The 17,646-nt window shown below is 45.5% G+C and overlaps 1 protein-coding gene across 2 annotated transcripts in view; it reads left to right on the top strand.

The window, feature by feature from the left end:
- The first annotated feature begins 8,174 nt into the window (after positions 1–8,174).
- The window catches only part of RUFY1 (RUN and FYVE domain containing 1), a 54,067-nt gene continuing 44,595 nt past the window's right edge, over positions 8,175–17,646 (top strand). Inside the window, exons 1-3 of one of the 2 annotated variants that reach the window (XM_046666631.1) lie at positions 8,175–8,468; positions 15,951–16,124; positions 17,439–17,556. In XM_046666631.1, coding sequence (XP_046522587.1) covers positions 8,195–8,468; positions 15,951–16,124; positions 17,439–17,556 — 566 coding nt within the window. In that variant the 5' untranslated portion in view covers positions 8,175–8,194. Of the gene's footprint in view, positions 8,469–8,492; positions 8,637–15,950; positions 16,125–17,438; positions 17,557–17,646 lie in introns of those variants that run through there. The other variant, XM_046666632.1, reaches the window with a different exon arrangement.

Here is a 17,646-nt window from a genome sequence, read left to right as displayed (position 1 = left end):
ATATTTGCAAATCATATATCCCACAAGTGGTTAATTTCCAAAATATATAAAGAACTCATATAACTTAACAACAAAAAAACAAACAACCTGATCGAAAAATGGGCAGAGGATATGAACAGATGTTTTTCCAAAGAAGATATACAGATGGCCAACAGACGCATGAAAAGATGTTCAACACCACTAATTATTAGGGAAATATAAATCAAAACTACCATGAGATATCACCTTACACCTGTCAGAATGGCTATAATTAACAAGACAAAAAATAACAAATGCTGGAGAGGATGGGAGAAAAGGGAACCCGCCTACACTGCCGGTGGGATTGCAAACCGGTGCAGCCACTATGGACAACAGTATGGAGATTCCTCAAAACATTAAAAATAGAAATACCATACAATCCAGCTATCCCACTACTAAGTATTTATCCAAAGAACATGAAAGAGATTTATGCACTCCCATGTTCATTGCAGCATTATTCACAATAGCCAAGATGTGGAAGTGACCCAAGTGCCTATCAACAGATGAATGGATAAAGAAGATGTGGTATATACATACAATGGAATACTACTCAGCCATAAAAAAAGACACAATCATCCCATTCGCAACAACATGGATGGACCTTAAAGGTATTATGTTAAGTGAAATAAGCCAGACAGAGAAAGACAAACACCGTACGATTTCACTCATATGTGGAAGATAAACACAAGGATGAAGAGAACAGATTAGTGGTTACCAGAGGAGAAGGGGGTTGGGAAGTGGGTGAAAGGGGTAAAGGAGCAAATATGTGTGGTGACGGGTAAAAACTAGACTATTAGTGGTGAGCACGATGTAGTCTATACAGAAATTGATATATGATAATGTACAGCTGAAATTACACAATGTTATAAACCATTATGACCTCAATAAAAATTTTTAAGCATCTTATTAAAAGTATGTTTCAATGTTCAGTGTACTGAAGTTGGTAACATTACCATGGTGATGTAAGAAAAATCCCAATTCTCAAGAAATATATCCTAAAGTATGTAAAGGTAAAGAGTCATGATTTGTGTAATTTAGCCTCAAAAAGTCCAGGGGGAAAATGTATATATATATAAATACAGATATAGAGCCAACACATACAAATGATAAAGCACACAGAGTGAAACGTTAACTACAAGCAAATCTGGGTCAAGGGTATACAGTCGTACTTTGTGTTGTTTTTATTCTTTGCAACTTTTCTGTAAGATTAAAATTCTTTCTAAATAAAAGGTTTTTTAAAATATTAGGGTCTGGAATTTCCTTTGAAATACGTCAAAAAATAAGATGGATTAATGGATGGATACAGGGATGAATACATAGAATAGACACAGTAAATGTTATACTCTATGTTTGAAATTTTTTTATAATAAAATGTTAAGGACAGGGGGAAAACTAGGCCCATTTGTATGACCTGTTATGGAAAAATGTTACCAAATCAGAAAGCCCTTTGTTTGAGAAGCCACTGGCAGGGGCTGTAAAGCCCACCTTCCCGGCCCTGCTGTCTTGTGGTATTTCCCCAAAAGCATGAGTTGGGCTGCTCTCAAGATTATCTCCTCCAACCCATGGCCACTGTGAGGTCGCTAGCAGGGAAAGGACGGGTCACTCAGCTGACATATGAGGGTTTACATCTGTAAATCAATTACGCAAATTATCAGGTTAACGTTTTTGCAAGTGAGCTATTTTTGAATTAATACAAGATTGTTTTCATAAAATTACTGTGTGACATAATAATAAAGATATATTTGGTCTCTGCTCCTGGTTCCCAGTAGAGAGCTTCTAAAACCTTTGTAATTTCCTGAGTGATAGGGGAGATCCAGCATCTTGTGTTATTTCCAATAAGCCCCTTTCAACAGAGGGGAGAGGAGCTGAAGATTGAGTTCAATTACCAACGGCCAGTGATGGAATCAGTCATGCCCACACACTGGAAGCTCCATAAAACCCTAAACAACAGGGTTCAGAGAGCTTCTCGGCTGGTGAACACCGAGGTGCTGGGACGGCAGTGCACCCGCGGAGGACACGGAAGCTCTGCGCCCCTTCCCACAGACGTTGCCCTGTGCGTGTCTTTCATTTGGCAGTTCCCGAGTTGTGTCCTTTATAATAAACTGTAATAGTAAGTAACGAGCTTTCCTAAGTTTTGTAAGCCCCCCTTGCAAATTACCTAATGAGAGGAGAGGGCTGTGGGAACCCCCAACTGATATAGCCACTTGATCAGAAGTACCAGAGGCCCAGACTAGCGACTGGCCTCTGAAGAGGAGGGGACGGTCTCGGGGGACTGAGCCCTTATCCTGTGGGGTGTGCACTACCTCTGGGCAGTTAGTGTCAGAAGTGTTGTGAGTAGGGAAACTGAGTTCTCCTTTTGGCTAGTTACCGTTTAAACTGCCATACATTGTTGCCACGTCAGCAATAGCACCTACATCCCGTTCAGTTATAGCAAGGACAACCAACTCTAAAGTTCTAAGCTCAAAATAGAGGGCATCTTCATTATCAGAGGATATTTCACCCAAGTCCTTGCAGTTACAAGGCTTGTTAGAGAGCTACAGTCTTCATAATGTGAAAAGGTTCGCTAATGAATTAACCATTTACTCAAAGCTCACTGCCTGCTGGACTCCGAAGCACCTTGCACATGTCCTGCGCCACTGGCCGGCCAGGCTCTGGCCGGTTGTCAGCTGTCTGCAGTGCAAATCAATTGTACAGGGAAACTGTGAATCTTGCACACAATGCAAAATTTCACGGAGTAAACAAAAGTCTTGCTCAAGTCCCACCCAGTTCCCACACACAGCCACTGACACATGAGGTCAGCAGAAAAGAAAATCAATGTTGGTGATCCAATAGGAGCTTCAAAATAGAATGGTTGAAAAAAAATAAATTTAAAACTTGCATTGAATGTGAAGAGTGAGCTTAGATAGGCTCAAAATATAGAGTAAAAGTACCATAAAATGGCTCGGTTTTTCCTGTTACATCCCATGAAGTTATCCAGAAGGATGGAGGGCATGGTGAATGCGCTAATTCCTCCACCACTTTGGGCCAATTAACTGCAGTACTAGCTACATGCAAAGAGACACAAATAAAATGAAAATGCAGGCACAGAAAAAAGGATACGATTTTGTCTATCAAAGATTTAAAGAAGCCTTGAGAAAAAAGATGAAGCCTAAATATTTTTGAACACTCTTTCTGACTTAACCATGAGTCAGGTGTGAAATGAATGATGCTATATCTCGATATCATGTAACCTTTCAGAAAAATTGTGTAAAAATCAGCACTTGTTCATTCTTTATTCATTCTAAAAACTAGCATGTGGCTACAAAGACATTCTAAATTTTGTTAAATAGAAGATAAAATAAATTTATGTTCATAATTTTTGTTATTATTCAAAATAAAATTTCAATCAAGTGTTTCATGGAGATTTTTCCCTCTTTATGAAACATTAGCTCCTGTTTCACACAGATGCACTTTTTTATATATCTTTTTAATGATTGTGAAAAATCAGACATTCAGAAAAGTAGGGAGAATATATAACAACTCTCCTATATTCATCACCTAGATTTCAAAACTGTCAAGCTCTTGCCATATTTGCATCAAATATCTTCTTGTGCTGAAGTATTTTAAAGTACCTTACAGACATCATGCCATGTTACCACTTATCATTCCAACACAGCCCCAAAAAAACAAAGGCATTTTTCTACATACCCACAAACCATTATCACACTGAACAAAATTAATAATTCCATAATATTATCTAACATCCAGTCCCAGCAGGCAGTTCTGGCCTCCCTAGGGTGGCCTCTCGGGCCAGGTGCCAGGGGTGCTGCCCCTCTGGGAGGGTCTCAGTGTTTCCTGCAGGAGCTGCTTCACTTCCTCCTTTCTTTCCTGTATTTCCTGTAACCTCGAAGTTAGATCTAAAGCTGTGTTGTCCAATGCAGTTGTTACTGGCCACAGAGAGCTATTTTAATTTGAATTAATTTAATTAAAGTAAAAATTTCATTTCTCAGTCACATGAGCTATGTTGCAAGTGCTCAGAGGCCACCTGTGGCTCATGGTCACCTTATAGGACAACGCATGTCTAGAACATTTCCGTCACCTCGGAGGGTTCTATTGGACAATGCTGCTCTAAAGTCTTGATTTGTTTGTAGGCAAACATTTTTGGCAGAAGACTTCATAGCCAATGATGGTGCTTCATATTGCATCGTTCAGAAAAGTGATTTGACTTCAATTAGCTGTTCCTGGCACCAGGGTACCAATGATGTCCAGATAGTGAGGATCTCCTAGATTATAAAATGCCAACCGAGATGAAAAATGTGTACACGTGAGATAAAATTAGTTCAGCCCCAGGTGCTCTCAGCTGATGGGCCAACTCAGAATCCAGTGAAGCCATGAGGATCCATCTCTGGACACTGGCTCAGGCAAGTCATTGAACCTGGGGTGCTGCATTAGTCAGTTTCTAGTCCACACCAAGGAGAAAATGAGCAATCTGCAACTGCAGCACGTGGGCAAGACAAATCCTCCTGCGATGGGGAAGCCATGGGAGATCTGTAAGCAGGAAGGTGAAGGGACCAGCCCTGGGTCTTGGGAAGCCCTCGGGCTGAGCTGTCTAGAACAGAATGGAGGAAGCAAAGCCCCAGCATGCACGGAGACATCCTGGAGAGTGACTACAAAACCCAGTGAGAGTCCATGCGGGCGGCAGCACGGGGAATAGAAGGAAAGGGCCAGATTTGAGAGACGGGGTCTAAGAAATGTTATGAGAATCTTCCAAAAGGCTAGAAAGAAAACTGGGAGAGACAAAAAATGGGCAGAGGGCAGAATCATACTCAGGAGGCAGCAGACAGGTGAAACTCCAGGCATAAGAAACAGGTCTGAGCAGAGAGGAGAAAAGGTCAGGGATGAACCACACAGAGGGCGGGGGTGAGGACTGGCCACATGTTGGGGGGGGAGGGACTTTTTAATTACTATAGAACATTTCAAGCATGTGGAAAATTATAGAAAACAACATAACAAATACGTTAGTGTGTCTTCTAAATGTTTCTATTTGTACTTCAAATAATCACACACATCCTGTTCACCAAAACCTCTCTTACCAAGATTTCTCCAGAGCTGATCTCATATAAAGTAACAACCGAAAGAACTTAGAATTGCCATGTTTGCTGCTAGGAGAATTAAGATAATTATGCGCAAACTCAATTGCCTACCCTGTCAGGAATACATATTTTATTTATTTATTTATTTAATTTATTTAGAATGGTTATATAGGTCTCATTGATTTTTTTTTTCTGGGGAAGGTTCACCCTGAGCTAACATCTGTTGCCAATCTCCCTCTCTTTTTTTCCCCTCCCCAAAGCCCCAGTACATAGTTGTGCATTCTAGTTAGAAGTCCTTCTAGTTCTTCTGTGTGAGCCATCACCACAGCACAACTACTGACAGACGAGTGGTGTCGTTCTGTGCCTGGAAACCGAACCTGGGCCGCCCAAGCAGAGCATGCCGAACTTTAACCACTAGGCCATCAGGGCTGGCTCAGTAATGCATGTTTTACAATGCCCCGTTTACTACTCTGAAATGAAATTCATAGATAATAAATCTACCAACACGCAAAACTTCAAAAAGTTAATATAACGTCCCAACTGTAATATAAAAATGAGAAATAAATCTATAACAAGTATTCCAATACAACTAGCAGGCAGTGTCTTAATGTCTTAAATACCAAAAGCAGCCTTGCTATGGGTGATGTGATTTTTTGAAATGGTTACTAGCTCTCAGGTTCTGAACAAATCAATTTAATTGTATTCTGGGAAAACTCAGGGTTCACTTATGTAGTCATAATACTGCTCACCAATATCCCCAGTTCTCCTTTTCCCAGACAGTAGTAGGATTGGACTTGCTAAGTCCCTTGAAGTTGGAGGTGGCATGTGACTTGCTTTGGCCAATGAAAATGTGTGTAAGTGAAATTTGTCACTTCAGGGTTGAGGCTTTTAGTGTTGATGCAAAACTCTGCTGGCAGTGATGGCACCTCCCTTAGCGCAGCGTGACGAGAAACAAACTTTTGTTACGTTAAGCCACTGAGATTTGAGGGTTACTGCAGCAGATGACACAAAAAAAGGAGTTAGTGTTTTCATGCCAAATGGAATTAGGTTCCAGGCTCTGATCATTATAACCAGGCTTTTCACCTACACGAACAGCCAGTGGCATTGGGAAGTCCTGAAGGATACTGGACAATTGTTTGTTATGCCAGATTACCTAACACCCCTGTCCACCCCACTCCGTAAAGACAACTAGCACCCTTTCAATCATTGTGACACACAAATTCCCCAGGCACTCCCCACCCTACTCTCCCCACAGAAAATAAGTGGGGGGCATAGTAGTTAAGTTTGTGTGCTTTGTTTTGGCAGCCCAGGGTTCACAAGTTCGGAACCCAGGTATGGACCTACACAGTGCTTATCAAACCATGCTGTGGCAGGCATCCCACATATAAAATAGAGGAATATGGGTACAGATGTTAGCTCAGGGCCACTTTTCCTCAGCAAAAAGAGGAGGATTAGCGGTGGATGTTAGCTCAGAGCTAATCTTCCTCAAAAAAAAAAGAAAAGAAAACAACTGACCTTTAGTTAAGACGGGTTAGGGGCTGGCCTGGCGGCACAGCAGTTAAGTTCCCACGTTCCGCTTCTCAGCCGCCTGGGGTTCGGCAGTTCAGATCCCAGGTGCGGACATGGCACCACTTGGCACGCCATGCTGTGGTAGGCGTCCCACATATAGAGGAAGATGGGCACGGATGTTAGCTCAGGGCCAGGCTTCCTCAGCAAAAAAGAGGAGGACTGGCAGTAGTTAGCTCAGGGCTAATCTTCCTCAAAAAAAAAAAAAAAAGAGGGGTTAGTCCACCCCTCTCCTAAGATGCCAGAACTCAGGCTTCTAAAGGGGCAGCCATCAGGAAATATACTCTGACTTGCCAAAGCTTCCAATGTTTCAAGAGAGGGCCAAAATCCAGATTTTTGTGTGACATCTGTTGATGTCTAAATATTTGCAACAACTTAAAAATCTTTTTAATTTAAATGCTCTGAGAGTCACACAAAATAGTTCTCCTAGTTTGATGAGGCCCACATCCTGCACTTTGCAAACAAAGTGTCAAATTGTCACTAAGTGTCCCAAGGAACTCAAGACTGGGTTCTCGAATATTTAACTGTTTAAGAGATGCAATCACCAACCACCTTCAACCAGACCAACCCTAACAAAGGGAGCTAGGCCTATGACCTTTGCCTCATTTTTAATGCTAAGATCTCTCCAGGAGGAGCTTAGGCCTTATTGCCATCACCTGCAGTGGGTGTGGAAGCATGTTTTCCAACTGAGCCTGCACAAGAGGAACTCCGGATGCCATCACTTGGAAGAGTCCGTGTGCCCTCCTATTTGCTGCAAATAAGCTCTACTTTGTGGGACAACTACTTCTGGTCCAGAGTCTGATTTTAACTCACCAGGAGGCGAACCCACTTTGGGTTGGGAAACAAAAAGTGAAATGTGAGTTTCTATTTGGCCAAAGTCCCTTCTTTTCCAAGTGAGGAAACCGACTGAATGATTTTGTACAAGTGGATGGCGTCTTGCCCAAGCTGTGCAGTTGGATAACAGAGAGTCATCACAATTGCTAAAGGCTGCACGTACTCCTGAGAGCAAGATCCCATCTCACACTGGGCCTTGGAATCCCAGTCCACCAGTGTGCTCTTTCCTGCCAAGCCATCGCATTTCCTTATTTAATTTTAAAAAGTCCTTCTTTCCTGACTCGCCTGTCCCAGACTTTCCTTACGGGCCCTTTTAGGGCTTGCTCTGAAGCCTACTGCAGAAAAATGACGAAGTAGAAAAAGTAAAATGTGAAATGAAAGTTAAAAAGAGGAAACAGGGTCAAAACGACGGCTGTGGCCCGGGGCTGTGCTCCCGGCGGCCCGCGCGCGACTCCAAGGGAGAACGCCCAAGAGTAACTCCGCGCAAACCGGTCCTCCCGCCTGCTGGAAGCTTGGGTGCCTCTCATGTTAGGACTGTACTTTCCTGAACCTCTTTAAGTTGAAAGAAAGGCAAGCAGGGCTGGGAAGAGGAAGAACGTTGCCAACGGGGCAAAAAAAGAGCGACAAAGGAACCAAAGCACCCGCCCGCGCCCGCCCGCCCGCGCCGAGTCCGCCGCCTGCCGGAGCCACGTGACGCGGCCAAGATGGCCGACGGGGAAGACGGCTGCCCGGCGGGGCGGGAGCGGGGGCCGGAGCCGGGAGAAGAGTTCGAGATCGTAGACCGGAGCCAGCTGCCCGGCCCGGGAGAGCTGCGGAGCGCGGCGAGGCCGCGAGCGGCGGCGGACGGCTGGTCCGCGCCCATCCTGACCCTGGCGCGCAGGGCCACCGGCACCCTGTCGGCGAGCTGCGGGAGCGCGCTGCGCGCGGCCGCGGGGCTGGGCGGCGCGGACGGCGGCGCCGACGGCGTGGCGCGCGCAGGTAGGCTCGCCGGGCGCGCGCGTGCTACCCGCGGGACCGCGGCCGTTCGCGGCGGCCGGGGCTGGCCACGGCGGTTAGCCGGCTCGGCCTGTTAGACGAGCTGTTCACCAGCCTGTCGCCTGGCCCGACGACGCGGTCCCTTTCTTCATGCTGTGCAGTCAGGCCGAGGTACAGACGCGAGGGCGGGGGGCCTGAGATCGGGGCGGCGCCGTACCTACCCCTCCCTTCTGTGTTCCCCAGACAGCGTCCTCACTCCCATTGGTGGGCTGTAGACTAAGGAAATTTACTAGTGTAAGCTTCGGTAGTCAGTGTTCATTTTAAAAGTACATAGGAAATGATCCAGTATTGGTTGCTTTAAGGGTCAAAATGCCAGCCCAGCTCACACCCCCGGGTGTTAGCGCCTCCCGACCCCCCGCGGAGTCGAAGCGCCAAGGCGGCAGTCGGCAGGTGCGGGTTCCAGGCGAGCTGTACCAGCAACTCGCTCTGTGATGTAGACAAGTCAACCACATTTTCCAGCCTGTAAAATAGGATTCTTTCACCCGGTTTTCACCCGATGACCTCTTACAGTCCTTTTCAAGAATAGAGTTTCAGTCTGTCAGTAAGGAGAATGGTAACATTAACTGATTATGATATTGAATGTTGCTTAGAAAGCCCTATAAAGCCAGATATTTAGAGCTGTGCTAACCAATACAGTAGCACTACCCATATGTGATGCTTAAATGTTAAAATTAAATTAAAAATTCAGTTGTATCTTCATAGTGCTGTGGGGTAGAGCTGACTAAAGACTAGCGCTAAGAAGCATGATTATGTGCCTTTGAGGTTTCTTGATTCCCTCCTATCCACTGGTAAATTTGCTGTAGAAGTCATCACTGAGGCCAGAATAGTGAATTGTGAGAATTACAGTGGTTAAGAAAGATTAATGAGTAGAGAAGTTTAAAAGCTGACTTGTGAGATTCTGGAAATGGAAAGTAGGACTAGGAGGTAATGAGGAATCCTGTTCAACCCAGGAATCTGGTTCCGACCAGCTCACCACCTTTGCACATGTCAGTGGGTGTTAGAAGGTAGACCCAACCAACGGAAGTCAGTCTGAGAGGGAAGGCATGGGGTCTTCTGGAGACCTCTTAGATACTTCATGGCACACAGCAAGCAAATTATAAATGTTAGCTGCTGACTGATAAATAAAATGTGCCAGTGCCTAGAAAAGTGCCTAACACAGAATAACATTTGTTGAACAAATGCACAGTTGAAAATCACTTGTTTTCCATTTATAGTAGTGCTATAAGTAATAGCCAACACTGATACTGCACTTACTAGGTGCCAGGTATTAGTCTTAGATCTGTACATACATTGATTCACTTCATCCTCCTAATAATCCTAGATGACAGCAAGGCTGGCTTCATGGTATGCAATTCATGCAGGCTTTGATCAGTGTGGTCACCCAGGGCCAGGCACTCAGAAGTACTCCACACTTGAAATTCTTACTAATTTTATCTTTGAATTTGTGTTTTGTAAGTGAAGTTCAGTGGAACAAAGGAGCATGCGTGAGGGCCTTGGAGCTGGGCTCGTGTGGTTCCACCTTCCGCTACCCCCCTGGGACAAGTTCTCAGGCAGCATGGCCCACTCAGACTGCCCTGGGGCTTCTTCCCACCCCTCCCTGACCCTACTCCATGACTACTCCTGGCCCAGGGAGAGTTGAGGTCACGCCCTCTGAATCTCAGGGCAGGGCAAGGTGTCTGCCATCTTACCCCAGGGCTGGCACTGCCACAGCACATTAGGCAGGCAGCTGGGCAGGGGCCTCTTGTCCACCCAGCCAGATTACTACCTCCTTGCAGGAAGTTGTAACCCCTTAGGACTGTGGGAAGAGGAGATTGACTTGTGAGCCGGCCCCATGTGATAGGTTTTGTTATTATCCCCATCTTATAAAGACGGAAACTGAATTAAAGAGAAGTAACTTGACCAAGTTACTTAGAAGTAACTGAGCTAGGACTTGAACCAAGACAGTATTCCCCTCGAGCCCACGCAGTTAGTCACAACACTTCAACGCCTCGATGCCTTTAAATAACTTTGTAAGCAAAATGCCGTAATATATACCATATGGATTTTTTAATTAGTCAATTTAAAGAAAATATTAAGTAATTCACTGCCACTCAGATCTGGCAAAAATTGTGAACATGGCTTACTAAGGGCTGAAATGTCGAGAACTGCTGGGATGAGCTGTGTGGCTAGTCCCCAAAGGTAACCAGAATTTGAAGCCAGCAGGTGGGACAGGAGTGGGGGTCGGGGTGGGAAAGGTTCTGCAGAAGCTTCAGAAAAGCAGGTTAGGAGAAGGAGCAGCCACCACTTCAGCCAGGGCCAGGCCCAGGCTGCCTCATTTCGTCTCTCTTCCATTATGTGCTTACACAAGCAGTGAGGAGGGAGACTTTTCAGAGGGAGCACTGAGGGGCAGAGATGGAAGGTGAGCAGCACTCTCGCCAGGTAAAATGTGTTTGGTAACAGAGGTTTAAGGAAAATGCTGTGGAAGGTTGTGTAATGCTTTGATACTTATTTTTGTTATCCTGTGTGGGGTCTGGTAGCACAGCATGCCACAGTGTTTGCGTTCTCTATGGTTGTCTGGTTTGGTTTGTTGTTGTTTTAGATTGGCACCTGGGCTAACATCTGTTGCCAATCTGCTGTTGTTGTTGTTGTTTCTTCTCCCCAAAGCCCTCAGTACCTAGTTGTAGGTCTTTCTAGCTCTGCTGTGTGGGACGCTGCCTCAGCATGGCCTGATGAGCGGTGCTAGGTCCGCGCCCAGGATCCAAACTGGTGAAACCCTGGGCCACTGAAGCGGAGCGTGGGACCGTAACCACTCGGCCATGGGGCCGGCCCCTTATTGTTGTTTTAAGAAATAAATGCACATGGTAAACAAAGAAATCAAAGCCATACAAAAGGACATTCAATGTAGAGGAAGTCCTCCTTCCCAGAACCTGTCCCCAGTCCTACTGGATCTCTCAGACTGTCTGGGCATGGAGCACGTGCTCACATGTCACCAGTTTCACACAAACCACAGGACAGACACTCGGTTCTCCATCCTGCTTTCTAGAGTGAGGCCTCCTCCTGAAGGATGGATAACGTGTTCAGAATGAACGTCTCGCATGTCGGGACTCCCTCACTGCAATTTTCTAACTATTGAGCTATCTATTTGCCATGGGGTAGGTGGTGTATGTATTACGCCGTTCTCTGTTCTCTTCCATGGCAAATTTTATTTTCCATGTGTCAAAACGCTCCTGCACAAGTGGTGCAGCACCTTCCAAAATGAAGCACAATAACTTTTCCACTCCACATTGCTGAGCTCCTTAAGTCAGCCATTGAGATGATAAGTGAAAGTTCCTGAAAATTAGCAAAGTGTCAGAATGGTTTTCTTCCTTGTCAGTACAGGATAACACCACACTATATGATAAGATCTTTCAAGATACCAGAGGGCTACTCAAAACTAAAACTCAAGTTTATAAAGAGTCTAGTCACTTCTGTATAATTCAGAACCTAACAAGAAAATCTGTGCGGCCCCCTGCCCCTCCTCAGTACTTATTCTCTGTACCGAAGGTTACAACAAACTGGCAGCCCTTTGAGCTGTTGGTGGCTGGTAGTTGCATTTTTTTAATCCTGTACATTATAAAAGCATTTTTTTTTAATTTTTTAGCCAATTAGCAGTTTTTACATAAAAATGCAGAGCTCCGGCTTCTCCTGAAAACCCCCGACCTGGCAGTGTTGACCAGATTCCCCCACAAGAGGGTTTCACTCAGCAGGGTTCCTCCCGTGCAGTCGCTGCGTACTCCCTCCAGCTCATCCCGTACAGCCTCACTCATTCATGTTCCAGGTCCGGCACTGTGTGACAGTCAAGGTCAAGATCTCTGATCAGACCATTTATTTGGCAACTCGATAAGAGTACAACTTTGTGCCATTCTGTGTGTTGAACTATTATTAATGAAGGTTAGAGATGTGAATAGCTTGACCAAGGCCGTAAAGCTAGTAAAATTGAGATGGACTGGCATAAAGATCCTCCCAGCTCGAATTTTCCATAACTCTCTAAATTGAGCATGCATGGGAATAGGTGACTAATGGAGCAAGGGTGTGGCCGCAGGACACTGCCACAAACAGTGGTGGGAGCCACTGCCACCCAGCTCTGATCTCCTAAAAACTAGTTTTCACAGTTTTGCTCATATGACACCCTAAAAGAATCTTCAACTTTTAAAATTGACATATAAAATTCTTCATCATAATTTTAAAGTTTAGAATACATTTTCTGGTCTATTGTAAATATTGACTTGTTAAAATAAAACGTACATCATTCTTTTAAGTGTAGCAAGTGGTATATAAATACCTTAATGATTTGATAAGCACTACTATCCATCTTAAAAATAAATAACGTTATTTAATATTTGAAAATTTTACATTTTTCCCTTTTATTCCTTGAACTTGAATTTCCATTCCACCCCATATGTTTTAAAATTTCTTATTGGTCATCCTATCATGTCTCAGCAAAAAATATGTAAATAAATTAAAATTTAATAAATTTTTCTTTTTTTTTTAAAGATTGGCACCTGAGCTAACAACCGTTGCCAATCTTTTTTTTTTTTCTGCTTTATCTCCCCAACCCCCCCCATACATAGTTGTATATCTTAGTTGTGGGTCCTTTCCAGCTGTGGCATGTGGGACACCACCTCAACGTGACCTGACGAGCAGTGCCATGTCTGCACCCAGGATCCGAACCCTGGGCCGCCCCAGCGGAGAGGGCGAACTTAACCACTCAGCCACGGGGCCGGCCCCTAATAAATTTTTCTTGTGACTAAAGCTCTAAGTGTATAGAAATTTTTTCTTTTGAAATGAATTACCATTAAAATCATTAGTAGTGCTAAGTTGATAAAAGGAATATAATTTTTATAAATAATTATACATAAATTTTTCTTGGAGTTGCTTCTCTTAATGAGCTGAATCGTAGGTGAATATATATGATTTATGATAAAATGTGATAGGACTCAGCATCAATTTTATTCCTATTTTTTGGTTTTTTATAGATGGGATCCCTGAGAAACCTGGTTCATATAAATAAATAGAAATGGACAGTTTTGTTATAGTAATATTGCTGAAGTCTTTGAACTCCAAGTTCTATGCCCCAAATCACACCGATCTAATATCAAAAATTATATTTTTGTTCAAAGCAGCTGAAAATCACCTGACTAGCAAAAGGATGCAACCTAGTCCTATTAATTCCTCAACCTCTGGGAAGCTCCCCAAAAAGGCTTGACCAAGACTTATCAAATGATAATAACTTGTAATTATTTCAGTTAGTCATCTTGTTTAACCCAGAACACTCAAAATGGTTGGAGACTTCTAAATATCGCTTGTTTCATTACTCCTTTGCCAATACAATATTTTTTGACAAAAAGACTTAGTTTACATGTACTTCAAATCCATTGCCATCAAAAACTTGGACTACAGTCTTGGCTCATTTAATTTACGGAAGCTCCATCAAGTTAATGGCACATCCTAGGGAGGAGTGTTGAGACTAGCTGAAAATAATTGCATATATTTATATTGCGGGGAGTGGGGGGAGTTTAACTTTCTAAATTCAGGATACCCAGCAGAGGGCTAGAAACCGCCCCCTCCCCAGACCAGTCTCCTTAACTAAGCGCAGTAAAGCGGCGGGAGACGGGAGCGCTTCCTAGCTTTGGCGACTTGATCATCGTCTAAGGAGGCTCTGTCCCCCCGCGTGGCCTTGCTGCACCCCAGGCCCGTGCGTCCGGACGAAGGTCCGAGGGAGTTGTGAACTGCCCGTCCTCTGTGGAGCGGAGAGAGTGTCTGTGAAACTTGCGGATCTGGAAATCGATTTTCTGAAAACATCTGGGCCTGCCTCGCCCTGGGCAAGGCTTCCTGGGTGTGTATTCCGATTCACAGACCTCTAGCTTATAGACCTGGGCTCCGTGTCTTCTTTAAAGGTGAATTTACAAATTGCTTCTGTTGTTACTGAGACCAGTAACCAGAAACCCTGTTCAGGCTTTCTCCCTCTTGATGAGGTTTTGCAAGTTTTATTTCCAATGCCAATCATCGATTTCATTCGAGTTTGCAAATTTATAAATATAATACATAGGGTTCTCTCCAAATTTAAAAATAATTATACCACCCCCATTCAAATGCTTTAATTAACCCATTTTTCTCTCTCCACAACCAAGATGAAATGTTTAGGCCGGTCTTTCTTTCCCAGCTGCACTCTTCTTGGGTTTTGCTGACTGAATTTAGAAGTTTTAGTCCCAGATAGTCTCAAATCTCAATAATATTTACTTAGTACCTTTTATAATTTATAATAATAAATTCATAGTCAAGATATCATTATTTTCTATTTCGCTATGTATATGTGTGTACATGTATGTGCTGTCGGCCCTCCGTATCTGCCGGTTTCCCAAAATCCGGGCTTCGTTCAATCCCCGGATGTGAAACCCGCGGATGTGGGGGCTGGGGGGCCGCCTGTGTTCAGTGTACCACAGCGGTTCACAGGAGGGGCTTGAGCATCTGCGGATTTTGTGTCCGCGGGGGTTCTGGAAGCAATCCCCCACGGACACTGCGGGACGACTGTATGCTCTTTTAATATTTGTACGTCCATATTAATTAATGCCCAGGAAATAAAACGGGTAAACAAAGGATTCATATTCCAGAATATACATGTCAAGACAAAGGCAAACAATCCAACAGGAAAGTTCCAAGACTTAGCAGGCAGTTCGCAGAAGAAATCCTAGGGCACGACAGCTCGGACAGCCGCTCGCCTGGGCGGCCGCGCCCGGCCCTGCGCCGCTCGTCTCCGGGGCGCCGGCATCGTCTGACCGCGGACGGACGTGCGTATTCTCCAGGCGACAAGACGAGTGGAACTGACGCGGAAGGCGGCCGAGGTCACGTATCCTAACGGCCTTCCGTACCAGGTGTGGAACTCGTAACTGCCCGCCACCTGTGGCCGAAGGACAGGCAGCGGCGAGGCCCGCCGGGGCCGCGCGGCACGCGAGAGCGAGCTCCGGCAGCCTGCTGCCCCGACGTGGGCGTGGCCTCGAGCGCGACTCGCCCAATAGGGATGGCGGGGGCGGGGCGCTCCGCCCTCTAGTCTGGGCGGAGCTTCCCGGCATTTGCCCCCTTCCATTGGCCGAAAACAGAACACCGGGTGTGCGAGACGCCAATCGCAGCAAGCCTTGGTAGGGCCGTCGCCCTAGCAACGCGCGCAGCTGCCCGAGAGGGGCCCCTGGAGCCTGACCACAGGCCCCGCCGTCCAGGTGCGGCCGAGACCTCAGGGGATCGGGGGCCGAGCGACTGCGAACGTCAGCGGTCCGGCAGCCGGCAAGTCCGCGCTGCGAGCGGCCCGCCTGGCTCCGCCGGCGCGGCCTCCCTCCCTTGCTCGGCGTCCACCTCCTCACCCCGGACTACGCTGAGTCCACTCACGCGGCTGTTCCTGCCTCTGCCCCGCAGCTTCCAAGTGCCAGATGATGGAGGAGCGGGCCAACCTGGTGCACATGATGAAGCTCAGCATCAAGGTCTTGCTGCAGTCGGCCCTGAGTCTGGGCCGCAGCCTGGACGCGGACCATGCCCCCTTGCAGCAGTTCTTTGTGGTGATGGAGCACTGTCTCAAACACGGGCTGAAAGGTGAGCCTGCGGGGCGCTCGGGCGCGCAAATGGGGTTGGCTGTTTGCTCGCCTTTATTCCTCAGTGCCAGACATTGTTCCGAGTGCTAGATAACAGCTGTACACAAACAAACGAGGGACCTGCCCATAACTGGCGACCCTCCAGGGCGGCGCCGTCCAACGGACTTGCCGTCTAAGCCACATGGGCGATGTTTAACGTGTCGGTAGCCACATTAGAAAAAGTAATAAACAGGTGAAATAATTTAATAATATATTTTATCGAACCCAGTATATCCAAAATAGTATTTTGACACATAATTAGTATTAAAAGCCTTATTAATGAGATATTTTACATTCTTTTTATACTGAGGCTTAAAAATTCACTTTGTTTTACACTCCCCATCTCAGTTGCACTAGCTACCTTTCAAGTGCTCAGTAGCACGTGTGGCTAGTGAGTGCTTCGGACAGCACAGTTCTAGAGGAGAAGGCAGACGGTAAACTCAGAAACAAACAAACATAATTACACAATGCTTCGAATTCCAGGAAGCAAAATGCGTTAAATGATAGAGAATCAAGGAAGAAGCTTTTCAGCTAGCGTGAGAGGGGAAGGTCTTTCTGGGGAGGTGAAATATGAGCTGAGACCTAAAGGAGAAGAAAGAGTCAGGCAGGAAAAGATCTGAGGCAAGAGCATTCCTAGCAAAAAAAAAAAACAGGTGCAAAGGTCCTGAGTGGGACCAACCTTGGTTTGAGGAAGACACCAGGTACCTGAAAGGGAGGCGCTGAGGTCAGGGAAGTGGGACAGCTGGACGGTGTAGGCCTTTATAGGTCAGGTGAGGAGCTGGATTTGATTCTGAGTGTATTTGGAGGATATTAAGCAAGGGAATAACTGACCTGACTTACACTTTTAACAAAACTTCCAGTTGTGGAAAACAGATTGTAAAGTTGGGGCGGTGACAATATTAGGAGCAGGGAGACCCATCAGGAGATTATTGCAGCAGTTCAGATGAGGAGTGGTGGCTATGATTTGAAATCAAGCCTTGATTTGGGCATCAGGTAGGAGGGGAAAAGGGGAAGGATTTCATAGGTGATTATTTGAGGCACGTTTTTTATTTTATGGGTGATAATTACTTGGAGAAAGAGCATAGTAGGTATATCAGAGAAACCCTGTCGCCAGAGGAAGGGAGAGCTAACCTGTGACTTGGCTTCTCCCGGTCCCAAGACTAAATCAAGAGGATTAAGTGGTGGAGCTCTGCTTTTGGCTTTTGGGGGAGACTGTGGGCCCCAAACACATTCTGCAACCTGTTCTTATGAATAACGCTTCTGTTTTCCCTTTTAGTTAAGAAGAGTTTTATTGGCCAAAACAAATCTTTCTTTGGTCCTTTGGAGCTGGTGGAGAAACTCTGTCCAGAAGCAACAGATATAGCCACTAGTGTCAGAAATCTGCCAGAATTAAAGTGAGTGAGTAGTAGTTATATTGATTTGATGTTTAAAAAAACTCCTTTGTGGGGCCGGCCCGGTGGAGCAGCGGTTAAGTTTGCACGTTC

The sequence above is a fragment of the Equus quagga genome, chromosome 7, assembly GCF_021613505.1.
Source record: "Equus quagga isolate Etosha38 chromosome 7, UCLA_HA_Equagga_1.0, whole genome shotgun sequence".
In the NCBI taxonomy this organism is placed as follows: Eukaryota; Metazoa; Chordata; class Mammalia; order Perissodactyla; family Equidae; genus Equus; species Equus quagga.
The sequence above is the reverse complement of the archived record's forward strand: the minus strand, read 5'-3'. Positions and strand labels throughout refer to the sequence as shown.